General features: G+C 41.3%; 1 protein-coding gene across 5 annotated transcripts in view; it reads right to left on the reverse strand.

Moving 5' to 3' along the window:
* The window catches only part of DCP1B (decapping mRNA 1B), a 37,942-nt gene extending 25,027 nt beyond the window's left edge, over positions 1–12,915 (reverse strand). The window contains exons 1-4 of one of the 5 annotated variants that reach the window (XM_083572345.1): positions 12,532–12,915; positions 10,658–10,796; positions 10,076–10,116; positions 7,929–8,056 (exon numbers count right to left, since the gene is read on the reverse strand). In XM_083572345.1, coding sequence (XP_083428471.1) covers positions 7,929–8,056; positions 10,076–10,116; positions 10,658–10,693 — 205 coding nt within the window. In that variant the 5' untranslated portion in view covers positions 10,694–10,796; positions 12,532–12,915. Of the gene's footprint in view, positions 1–7,928; positions 8,057–10,075; positions 10,117–10,657; positions 10,797–12,122; positions 12,263–12,527 lie in introns of those variants that run through there. The other 4 variants (XM_083572344.1, XM_083572343.1, XM_083572346.1 and 1 more) reach the window with 4 other exon arrangements.
* Positions 12,916–13,214: the final 299 nt, after the last annotated feature.

The following is a 13,214-nucleotide window of genomic DNA, read 5'->3' on the forward strand; positions in this document are numbered from 1 at the left end:
TTGGAAGAAAAGGGATTTATAATCCTATAATGGTGTTTAAGTTCCCTTAACAGTGCCCTGGCTGCTTTCATAAAAAAAATTAAAATGGCTCAAATGCCACAGGATTGCAGGCTCAGAAATGCAAAGTAGCACTTTAAATGAATGCAATACAGATAGGAGTGAGTGGGGTTTTCAACGGTATCTTGAGCACTGTGTGACCCAGTAAGGAATGCATGTTTACAATAGGGCAGTCTCCTGGCTGGGACAGACTACTAACCACATGCATAGTATCCGAATATAAAGTTAAGGCAACACCATCATTTAAAGCATGCTGCCCCTGAATGATTTACAATCCCAGACACAAAAACAAGCTTATTCACTCATCAGTCTGTGGAGCCATTTGCAATCTCAGATTAATTTCACTGGAAAGGTTGCATACTTATGGGGTAAACTGCATTCCTTTCCTTTTAAGGAGATGTTATCCGGGAGTTATTTTTTAATTGCTGAAAAATGTTAGAAGGCTAGTTTTCAGGGCTGGCACTGAAACAGGCACTTTATCACATTGCATATAGATGAAAGGATCTAGACACGCACTGCAAAATATGCATCAAACATGCATTGCATAAGACTCGTGTGTAGCACCGTTTTGTAACTCTATTGGCCTGGTTCTCATTAAAAAAAAATGTAATTCATTCATTTGATGAAAATTTCTCTCTGGGTGAAGTCCAGAAAGTCCAAGAACCCCTTTAGAAAGACATATTCCTCCAAATACAAGGGTACATTATCAGAGACAGTGGTGGTGATGTATGAAAACCAGAGACCTCTATGACTCAGGGAGGTGATGAACTGACAGGCAGATGGAGCCCATTATCCTCACTTCTCAGTCCAAGTTTTCCCTGTAAAACTAACAGAGGAGAAGGATTTTAAGCAAGCACAAGGCACAGACCGCAAGAAAAAGACTGGGAAGAACTGAAAAAAACAAGGAGCGACAGACAAGATATCGCTCAGATTGTAAAGTGGTTTCCTTCGGGCTGCCTTTGGGAGTTTTAACAAAAATGTACAATTTTTGCAAATTTTCCAGCTACTAGGTTTGAATACTTCTAATGAAATTGTCACTGCCACGCAAAGAGTTCACTTTTGCCATCTATCCGTTTGGACTGTGAAAATTCATTTTGAAGAACAGGATGTTTCAGACCATTGTTCGGCAAGCAACTACAGCTTATCGTCCACTTCCTACGCACCACCCAGGGGAGCCTGGAGTGAAGTATACTGGCAAGATGGTCCATGAAACCCAACTCAGTTGCTTCTACATCACACCTGGAGGTAAGGACCCATAGCAACATGACATACAAAACTCAATGAAAAGATAACTGTATTTTATGATATCTGAAAAAATAGAGTGAATATTTTGGTATCTGCAGGTGAAATATTCTAAAATTCTATTTCTAAATTTATAAGAAAGGTCTTTAGAACTGAGAATTCCCAGAGTACTTACAGAGACAGGCAGTTTCAGAAATAAATATGCCTACATAATTTGGCAGAGAACTGACGTCTAGCTTCTTAAAACTGTGATAACAAGACTGGTTTCCAAATGCTCACTGTGTCAGAGATTTTTGTTTTCTAATTTCTCATTTTTCAAAATTACTCAGTACATGGTCACAAATAATTTTGATTACTTTTAAATGTTTGCACAAAATCAGAATACAGAACCTCTCATAATGGGTATATAATAACAGTATGGAACAAGAACAGTAAGCCACTTCAAATGTCTCCTTTTTCAAATAAAACTGTCCAGTCTACTGTACTTGGAAAGGCCTATCTTATCTCAAAGAAATGTCCAATATGGCCACAGTTGGCCATATTTTCTCAACAAAGTATGTCCAGACTAAACTGTACTGTCTATGTTTTGAAATCCAGAAAGGGAACCTCTGGCACTGTACAGTGTACTGCATTAGTCTTTTTATGAATTCGGAACCATCCATACTAGGAGAAAACTCAAAAAGTGCCTATCATACCACCCCTCAGATTTTACCTCAGAGAGTGGAGAACCATTGCAAAATCAGCACCAGCTGTTGACAATCTGCATAGCATTGTTATCTTAAGCACTTCATTCCACCTCTTCTCACATGGCATAGTTTTGCTCTGATACAATACTGAATATTAATGAAAATGGATACTGTAATGAATTAGTATTTTTGGTGTATCAGAATGATCTATCAATGGTTCTCCAACAAGTGCTGGGAGCCTAGGTCAAAATGTACTGAATGTTTAGGTAAGACATCCAATGGAGAAGACTTGTACTAGAGTACCAAGAAATCTATAGGCAATGAGTATAATGTGGATATTGTTTGCTTTGTATACAGTTCTACCTCAGAGAAGGAAAGTGGTTCTATACCAGCAGCTTTAAATATGTGTTCTAGGGGAAAATAGGCTCCTCAGAAGATTATCAGGAGCTTCTTCTAGTGCTAAGCCACCCTATGAAATATGATATGTCATATGACGGTCTATACATAAAAATACATAGTACACCTGGTGCATGACTTAAAACTGAAATAGGTCTTCCTTCTCTAAAAGCACACATTTATAAATCTATGTTTCTATACCAGAGGGAAAAGTTTGCTGTCAGACCAACAAGTAGCAAAACTGGTTTTTAGACCGGCATAATAGAAAAGGCTGAGCGCACTGTTGTAACAGTTTGATGTCACATTATTCAATTTGCCTTGCAATGTCATCTCAGTTTATTTCTGCCCATAAGACCCATAATGTAATTTTTACTGAATATGTAAGCCACTAATCTAGAAGACCTTTTGGAACTTTTCAACTTACAGTTCTGTGATAGTCTACTGTAACAATATGTAATTGTTTGCACAACACAGTTGAAGTAAAGTTCCTGTTCAGGGAAATTATATACTAGTAACCCACACTATAATATTTCTCTTTACAGCATGGAAGTATTTTACTTCCCAGGAGCAAAAGTTCTGTCCCTTGCCATTACTAACAGATCTCTGTTTCATTTGATACCTACAGATACACATGTATAATGAAACCAAACTGACCTCAAATACTGCATAAGCAAAGTTGAAGTTATCAGCACACTTCAAAGGGTTTCATTTAGTCCTCCTATTTGACTTTCAAAGTTCTGTTATTGCTAGAATTATGCTTGAACATATCAAGTGCTCATTTTTATATTACACAGAATAGTTTAACCAGGGCTAAAATGTATACAAAAATATGTTATTCAAAATAATATACAACAGAAAAAATGTTATTTGAAGAATATAAGTACTAGCCAATTTAATGGAAGGGCATAAAGAGGTAATTTTCTTACAGTAAGCACTAATTTTGCTTCTAGGCTATAGTTAGCTAGTCCAAGCAAATAACTATTATTGAATCTACGCCTGATTACAGCTGAGGTTATGAAGCGTATTTACCCCTGGAATAGAACTACTTTTGAACTGGAGGGGTAGGGAGGGGAAAGCACCCAGTTTAAGAAAAATAGCAAACAATTATTTTAAGTATTTAAAAGCAGAGTTGTGTTTGGACCATCATATTGTGGCTTATTAAGACAAGATATGAACAAGCCTTTTGCCCATGCAAACGGACCCTTTGCTCCTTCACAGTGCCAACCATCTACCCAGAAAGTCTGCAATTAACCACAATTTCACGTTTCATCTATACTGGGAAACTATGGTTGCCAGCTTTGGAATAAGTCAGCATCTTCAACTATAGATCCCAGCTTGTTCCAAAGCTGGAAATTTAGAGTTCAGACACAGCTGGCAGCCATAGTTTAGACTAGGGGTAGTCAACCTTTTTATACCTACCGCCCACTAGTGCATCTTTCTTGATGGTAAAATTTCCTTTACGTCCACCAGTGCTCAATGGAAGGAGGATTCAGCTTGTGCCATAGAACCCCCTACCACCCACCCAGAATCCTGAAATGCCCACTAGTGAGCAGTAGGGACCAGGATGACAACCCCTGGTTTAGACAAAAATGAACACTGTAGTTAATTAGATACTTCCTGGCTCATGCCACGAAGGGAGGAGCAAAGGAGCTGAGATAATATATTCTGAACTGGGCCATTATGTGAGGATGAACTAGAATAGTCAGCGTATTTTAGCAAGTATCCAGTGGGTATGGAGATGTGAACAGGTTCAATTATCAATCACATTTTGCACCCAGGGCACTTTGAGCTAAAATCAAGCACTTTCAAGTCCCGTTGATCTCAGGGGGGAAGTTCAATGCATGGCTAGTTTTGTCCTACTGAAATCAAATGGGACTTTAAAAAGTAGTTCAGCTCAGATGGATCATACTTTTACTTCAAAACATTTTGTTTCCTATTTTTTTATAACGAGACTTGCTATAACAACTATTCATAGTCCACTCTAATGAAATCTAGAGAAGACTGAAGATTTGAGAGGAACAGATGACATGGTAGACAGAAACCACTGCTGATGTTGGCTGGTTAAGGGTGTCACAATGTCCAGGGTTCCTACCCGGATGGCAAGCAAGAGGAACAGAAATGAATGCTTTTTACTGAACAAGGAGGGGAAGGAATTTTCTACTTCTTGTTCTTCAACAACTGTAGCAGTTATTTTGTTCTCAGCCTTGATCTTGCATGCTCCAGAAAAAGACACCAAGATTATCCATGGCAACAGCACATGTGCACGCTTAGTCAGAACAACAGTAATGTCAAGCTATGCAGATAAGAGCTTAATTTGAGCCAAGTCTCACATGCCTTAGCCCAGCCTTGCATTTAAGAATCAGTTCAGTAGCCATCGGCAACCAGGAATTCCATACAAGGAAGTGAGCAGACTGGGAAAGGAGGGATGGAGCCCTCTGTCCTTCCTCTGCATTTAATGTGAAACGAAACAGGCAGCTGAAAGAGCGCAGCAGAAATGTGCCTCTCTCTTCTGCCTCTGTTAGCCCCCAGCACACTTGTAAAAATGTTTGAAGGCTAGTAACTTTTGAGGGCTTGTTTTACAAAGCTGGCAAACATTACTCCTCTTTCCTTTTCAATCACTCTCAACTATTGGTGTTAATATCTTATAAATTCACTTGTGATGGAGGCATTATGGCCTTTGGTTTTCAGGCAAAGCCCAGCTTTGCATAGAAAGGGGCGAGGGAGGAAACACCATAAGCAGCTGCACTCTCTGGAATCTGGGATAACACTAGCATGGGGAGGAGGCGCAAAACAAGCTCTTCTGATGTGGCCCAGGGATTCTCGCATTAGTTCAGCAGCATAGGAAGGAACAGTGCTGCAATAGCCACTGGCATGATGTAAGGAGGAGACGAAGGTTAAGTAATGGTTCAAAATGCATTGCAGGTGTCCCTAAAGACAAAGAGAGGCACAAACTTCTCTCTTTTTCCTTTTGCTATTTAAATATGGGATGGCTGGGACAGGAAGCAGTGCAGAAAGTTAAGAGTCTTTGTGTTGTGATACTAATAGTTAGCAAGGGGTGGTGTCAAGAGCACTCTGTATTATTCTAGTTTGGGAACACTAGCTTTCTGTTTCTTTATTTTTTATTTCTCATTGTATGTCAGGTTTCTACCCATGATTAAGATAGAGAATTGGTGACAGTATGCCTTTATTTCTCTAGCTTTGGAGGAGGATTTTCTCTGGCCCTCCTGTGATGCAATGTTGCTGTCTTATATTATTTTGCTCACTAATTGACTTAAGGCATGTCACTTTATTTTGCTGAATAGTTTGCTGTTTTAATATGCTGTCGTCTACTCCAACAACAAACAAACAACAAACAAACAAACAAACAAACAAACAAACAGCCTTGTATTTAAGCACTACCCTTTGACACACACATCAAGCTACTGCAAGTGGGGCAGAGCTCTTCATCAGTTGAGGTCAGCATGGTTATGGTCACTGACTCGACCTCCAGTTGGTCACATCACCAATGCTTACAGGGAGGTAGAGGCGAGGAGGCGAGGTGGAAGCCAGTTCAGTGTGTTGCAAATTCACCAGCAGGAATGCCAGATTTGTCTCCAACAATGGACTTTGTCCCTCCCCCTCTACTTCCTGTAAGCAGCAGCAATGCAACTGACAGGTCGGATGAGAAGTGCCGTTCCACCATGCTGTCTGCTACTGCTCTCCATCCTTCCTGTGCCAGCTGCAACAGGTCAATAACTTATGGGCTTATTTATATGACTACCTTCGCTGTATGGTTTCAAATCCAGGCTGATCCCTGTTTATGATTAGTGCTTAATTCCTTTAACCATGATTAAGAGCAAGGGTAGCATTTGTGCCCAAGAGAGGAGAGGAGATTTGTGGAGGGCAAATCATGCATTCCCACGGGCATTCAATTATGGGAAAGAGGGAGCATAAAGATTGCATCTGCATTGGTCCCATGTCCAAAAGTGCTCCAATTTCCAAGTGTACAGAATCCCTGCATTCTAAAGAGTTCTTGGGACACCACATTTCCTCAAGGCCAACATGTAAACTGGAAGAGAAAAATCAGTCCTTGATATCACTATATGGTGTGGGTAACCCATATGTGTACAAACACAACAGAAAACAACTCAGCTTTTCTCATCCTCTTCAAGTGTTTGTTATGCCTATGAGTCTAATTTGGTATTTAAAACCTAGAGAATGCTGTAATCTCTTAGGCAGATGGATTGTTTATTAATATGCATTTGTGAAAGCACAACAGAACTACAAGCTGTTCAGGGTTGCTAGATGCTAGTGTTACATAAAGAACTACTAACTACAAATTACATGCAAATGTTGTTTAAACGAGCCCTAATGCCACATTAAAAGGCAGGCAGGCAGGCATGGGACAGGGAAATTTGAAGCGGGGGGGGGGAGTATATACTCTTTCCACTCCCTGCTTCTTCTCCGCCCAAATGCCCCTGTCACTGCTTTTCCCACCATGGGGTTCTAAAATAGCGCTTGTCTCATTATTTTGGCAATCCTGCTCATGACTCATGCAGACTATTCTGTAGGTTGGGTTGGTGGATAAGACACATGGCTGGTGTACTAACAAAATTTCATTGTCACGATAAAGGCTGGCTCAAGACATTTTCCATCCTGAGGAGGAATAAATTGCACCTCATACTCCCCGACAAATCAGAGGGCCTAGTACCCAAGGCCAGCAAAGTTATTTTGGCACCCGAGGCAGAAAATCCCATCAGAACCTTTTCCTGGCAGTAAAAATATGTGGCTACTACTACTACTGATAATAATAATAGTAATTAGAATAACTAACAATTTGATACCCTTTTGTGACATCTAAAATCAGCAGCCTGAGGCATCCAGCCTCGTCAGTGTTAGAAGGCAGCCAAGGCAACACAGTCATCCTTCAGGACAAGTGGGAACCTTTATCAGCTGAAGAGCAGAGTAAAAATCCTTCAAACAAATACCTATAAACTGAGACCACTAGAAAGATATCAGCATCACTGATTAAGCCCTTGCTCAATAAGCCCTTGCTGCTTATCACATATCTCAATGGGAGTTACTGAGCCCACCTGTCTGAACATATCCATTTCTTGCTTGGGCTAGAGAACCCAGGAACTTGCTATACAACAGGGGTGGAGAACTGGATCTGGCTACGGGCCGTATCCTTATATACCCTATCTCTCACAGCTGTCACCTGACATCACAATGACATCAAATGATGGAGCATTTTGAAGTCCTAGCAAAAGTCAGGACACCAAAGCACCATCCTGGGAGCTTGCAAATAACCCTCTGCAGTGCTTTGAAGTGCCACTGATCAATTCTTTGCAAGCCTCTTCAAGGAATAGCTGGATATGGAGTTTCCCTTGGAGACCTCACTAGTGCAGCCAATCCAGGATTTTCAACTGCTTTCTTGAAAAGTAAGAAACTTTAAAACTACTTTTTCAAGTTTTGAAAATTTCCACAGAGATTTTCAAGAAGCAGCTTGGAAGAAGCATATTTCAACCCCAAGAATGAGTTTAGTTAATGCACGAAAGTGTTACTCACATCTGGCATTTCTGTAAAGCAGAAAAGGGTCCTGTAACTGGAAATCCAGATCTTTAGTTATGGGTTCTGTCCGATTTTCCATACTCAGCCTATTCATAATAGTGAATCCATACTTCGGTGAAGCTGATCTGAAAAACGATCAGAAATAAAGCCCTCCACAGTCAATGAAAAATAACTGAATGAAATTATATTTTAAAACACTTTGTTCTACAGGTATGGCTATAATTTTTACTAAAGTATCTGAAAGCCTAAGAAAAGACTTGGCTTTGGGAGGGGGGCAGCATTTTTATTTTTTTACCAACTTCAGTACAGGTCAGACACCTCTTCCTCTTAGAACGGCACCCTCTCACTGTTATAATCAATATCCTCCTCTACTACTTTAGAAATTTACATATCTTATTTTAATTCACTGCTTCTGCAGTTTACCTGCAGTTACCTTATTATTATTTAAATACAAAAGATAACAGTTTGTGAGGGCTCAGCAACAGTGCTCCTAACAAGAGCTCAGCTAGTTAAAAACTAATATATGAAAGAACAGTTTTTAAAAATATCTGAATCTCTTGTGCATACAAAGCACTGTGCCCAAACGTACACTTTAACCATCAGAGGCCTGCTCCACTTTAACAGTGTCGTATTAGTTGGACTCTTTACATTATAACTTCTTTTTTATGATGAGGCAAGAATGGGCACACTAAGGAAATTCGCTAAACAGAGGGCCTTCATTCCCATTTTTAACCTTTGCCTTTTTAAACCTTTTCAACACATGGTTATTAAAATGGGTACATGTAGAATGTTCCAATTTTGAACTGTGTTTGATACCAGTGAAAAGACACTGGCTTAATGTGTGGGAGACATTCCAAGTTTGGTAGTCCTCCAAGGAGGTCTCTGTACCCTGAAGCCACTAGGAATGTGCATTACAGGAAGGGAGGTGACAGAAAATGAAACAAAGGGTGGAAGTGATAGAAAGCTGCAAACATGATGATAATCAGAGAATTTTAAGATTCGTTTGTTCAGTTCATTTTACTTTTATTCCTAACAGAAGGCTTACCTTCAACATTTTAAAAAAACACATTTATTTCTCCCCTAACTTGCAGCACCAGCAGGTTATAAATAAAACTGTCTTTATAAAATGGTTTCCAGAAATAGATGCAGAAAAATACTCTCTTATCTCTGTTCCTCATTTTACTTTTTGACAGTCTGAAGTGGTTTTTAACAGTCTGAATTGTGGAATGTATGAATTTGAACTGGAAAATATTCGGTTCAAATCTCTGGAATCAACTTGCCAGGTATTACTCTGTAGGCAAGCCACTGTTTTCTTGGTCTCAACTGCCTTTAGGCTATACAAGAATAACAACACAATAAAGTCCATTCGACTTCCAAAATGTTCGGAAACCAAAGCGTGGCTTCTGATTGGCTGCAGGAAGCTCCTGCAGCCAATTGGAAGCTGTGGAAGCCCCATTGGCCGTTCGGCTTCCAAAAATAGTTCGCAAATCAAAACAGTCACTTCTGGGTTTGCGGAATTCGGGAGCCAAAACTTTCAAGAACTAAGCTCTTCAAAAGCCAAGGTACGACTGTACTGACCTTCCTTACAGGGTTTTCAGCGCTTTACAATTTATTACTACTATTAGTAGCAAGCTTGTGTTTCACATTGTTCTTATTTTTATTATTATTTAGTCCATTTTTTTTCAAAATATAAGAAATATAGAGGAAGGTTCTAAATATTATTTGTAAGGAAGATCTAGTAAGTTTAAAAGAGGGTGCGGTATCATAAAACTTTGACATCGGAAATATTTGCCTGATACTTTGTTTAGTCTGCACAGAAACCTCCTCCTTACACCTTGTTATAAGTTTTTCACTGCCTTATTATCTTAGGAGAAAGGTATGGGGAGTCATTCTCTTCATCAAGGTTCATCAATCTACAGTATTTAAAAAATAATAATTCTACACTTATCATGTTAACATCAGACCAAGTATCTTTAATTTCCAATATATGTTTTCAACCTTCATAAGTGATGAAGAGTTTCATGCAATTCAAAAACTTGTACCTCTTGATCCAGTCAATGATATCACTTTTCTGTGCTTCTTTTTTGTAGTATGAGAATGGTGTGAATTTAAAACACTGATATTAAAATTAATAAAATTCCCACCTTGTGTAAACAAACAGTGTTCCTTCCACATCAGTCTTTTCCTAAAATCAATTAAAAATGCATAATTTTAAAGACAGAATAAAAGCCACCTAAGTGAATTAGTGCAAAACATAAGCAGACAAAATTGGGGGCTGTTTCAAATGTTACAGGTGATGAAATGTGATTGTAAAGGATCAATTGAGCACTGGCTTTCTGGTGTGTGCACGTCTTTTAAATCACTGTATACATTTTTCTAAGCACACATTTACAGTATTCCCCCCCACCCCCTTTTAACATGTGCTCTGTATATATGCACTAGAAACATAACATATGAAACAAGCCTTTTCAATGAAGAATTAAGCCCAGATGCCAGCTCATTTGTCATAACACAGCTGCTTTCCCATTTTGGGGTAGAAAATGCCTCCTTTCCTAAACTAACAATCCTGTTTGCCAGGGTCATATTAGACACTTTATACAAATTGCCCTACTGTGGCTGAAGCAAGAGCAGACACTGAGTAGAAAATAAAGCAAGATTATCTCTGTATTTTTGGATAATGTGAAACTCCATTTTCATGCAATCTAGGCTCTAAACATATACTGTACCATGGCTACAGCAGGGCTGGCATCAGGAGTCTGCATGGCTAGTAAATTGCTGAGGGCTCACGCTTCCATAAGGTCTCACTGCCAACACGTAATATGCTACTGTCCAGTATACTGCCCAGGCATCATTCTGGCCAACCTCCTTTAAAAAAAGAAAACTCTGAACTTCCAGGACAACCAGAGCTGTGTTTCTGTGCCTTCACTAAACTAAGCAGCCAGTCTACAGAGCATGAAGAGACGTCTGGCACCAGGCCCATGCAAAGCTTGTCTGAGGCCCAGGGAAGGAGCCTTTTTCATAAGATGTGCCACTGAAGTAGGGGCACCAAATCTGATCTGACACTACACACTAGTATGCAGTAACGCAGGTCCACAGGCATGGGTGCTTCACCCATGGCCGTTTCACCCATTAAGTCCCCGGTCGGCTGGGAGGCACATTCTTGGTAAGACAGTGTAAGTCCAGCAGGCCTCTGGTGGAGGACCCAAGCCAGCGTAGCCCTCCAAAGCTCAGGACAAATGTACCCAGCTACCCCCTGCCCTCTGCACTGGCCTGTCTGGCACCACTGCAAGCTGCTTTTGTTGGGCATGCTGGCCAGGGAGCTGCACCTGGGTCTAGTCTTTGCTGTGCTAAACTGGGCGATCATAGCCAGGCAGCTTGAGGAGACAAAGGTGGCAGCTACTGCAGCTTTGCACACCCTTTGATGGGCACAGTGGCCCAAGGAGCTGTTGCTTCAAGGAGCTGCTTGTCTCAGTCTAGTACCTACTAGCACCAAACCAAGCAGCCAGCCCAGGGGAGAAGCAGCAGCAGCAGCAGTGCACACTGCATTTTGAGCATGCTGGCCCAAGTAGCTGTTTCTCTTAGATCTGGTCAAACACTAATTAAAAGTAGATAAACAATGCAATCCTGTCAATGTACTGTATACCCATAAGTAAGCCCCACTGTGTTCACTGGGGTACAGTCCCAGCTAAGCACAAGCCTATACAGTACAGTGGTACCTCGGGTTAAATACTTAATTTGTTCCGGAGGTCCGTTCTTAACCTGAAACTGTTCTTAACCTGAAGCACCACTTTAGCTAAGGGCGCCTCCAGCTGCTGCCGCTGCGCCACCAGAGCACGATTTCTGTTCTCATCCTGAAGCAAAGTTCTTAACCTGAAGCACGATTTCTGGGTTAGCAGAGTCTGTAACCTGAAGCGTATGTAACGGGAAGCGTATGTAACCTGAGGTACCACTGTACTCAGAAGTAGGCCACATTAATTTCAACGGGAATTAATCCCAAGTGAGTATAGGACACCAGGACTGCAGCCTTAGTTTCTCCCCAAGCATCTCCAATATTACTGTCCTCTCCAGGTAAACTCATTATAATAATAATAATAATAATTTTTTATTTATACCCCGCCCTCCCCAGCCAAGGCCGGGCTCGGAGCGGCTTATGAGGTTAGTCCTATAAATGCAAGCAAGCTCGGTATCGACCTGCTCTAGATGCATAGCTGTCAACTTTCCCCTTTTCTTGCGAGGAATCCTATTCGGAATAAGGGAATTTCCCTTAAAAAAAGTTGGCAGCTATGTCTAGATGTCATGGTTTACTCGTCCATCCTCCCCTTCCGCCCTGTTTGCCCAGGCTGCAGTCATGCATCAGCCGCTTGAAGCGCATGAGCGGAAGAACAAGTTAAAAAGCCAGGGAAAGTGTCTCCCACCAAGTTTCATCTGCGCAGACGCTTTAAGAACGATTTCGCCAGACCAGCCGCCCCTGCACTACAGAATTTACGGCGCAAGGATGGCGCTGGTTGATTTAAAGTGGCAGGTGCTTTATTCCATCTCTGCCCCATTTCACCACCACCACCACCCACCACCCCGCGATGACACTCGGTTCCTCACCCACTCATTGGCTCGGTGCCCGAAAGTGTAGAGCGCCACCTGGCTGGCCACGTCTACGATGCTGCAGATGTAGGGGTCGTGCCGCTGCAGTGCCGCCAGGCTGATGTCCAGCCCCTTGCCCAGTAAGGCGGCCCCGGCCACCGCCGCAGCCATCTTGCCTCCGTGAAAACAACACTTAGAGCGCGGGACAGACACGACTAGCCGAGAGCCGAGAAGAAGAGAGAGATGGAACGCGCCGGCCTGTTCCCTCAGCGCCACGACCGGGGGAAACCCAGTCCTGGTGATCGAGCACCGAGTCCGGAGAGCGCTAGATTGTTGCCACTGGCAACAGGTCATCTCAAAGACCCTCGGCCTGTGGTTTATCCCTTGCGAGACCCACGTTAAAAAGAAAGGGAGAACGCGAAGAGCAAAGATGCTGCCTGCAAAAAGCTAAAATAAAACCCAAACTCAACAATGGTTTTTTTCCTTTGTTTTTTTAAAAATCCAGGAAGTTGTTTTCATACTTCTGTGTAAAACAAGAAATGAAACCACAAACCAACAATTGTGTTATTGTATTTCATATTATCTGCCAGTCATTGCCAAATTAAAGCATTTAGCAAAATAAGGAGAAACATAGTCACTATTGTTACTATTTTTATTCAAATAGTTTTAAAAATTACAAGGCAAATTCATAAAATATTGAGGAAT

Source organism: Podarcis filfolensis (assembly GCF_964270895.1).
Source record: "Podarcis filfolensis genome assembly, chromosome: 10".
NCBI lineage: Eukaryota > Metazoa > Chordata > Lepidosauria > Squamata > Lacertidae > Podarcis > Podarcis filfolensis.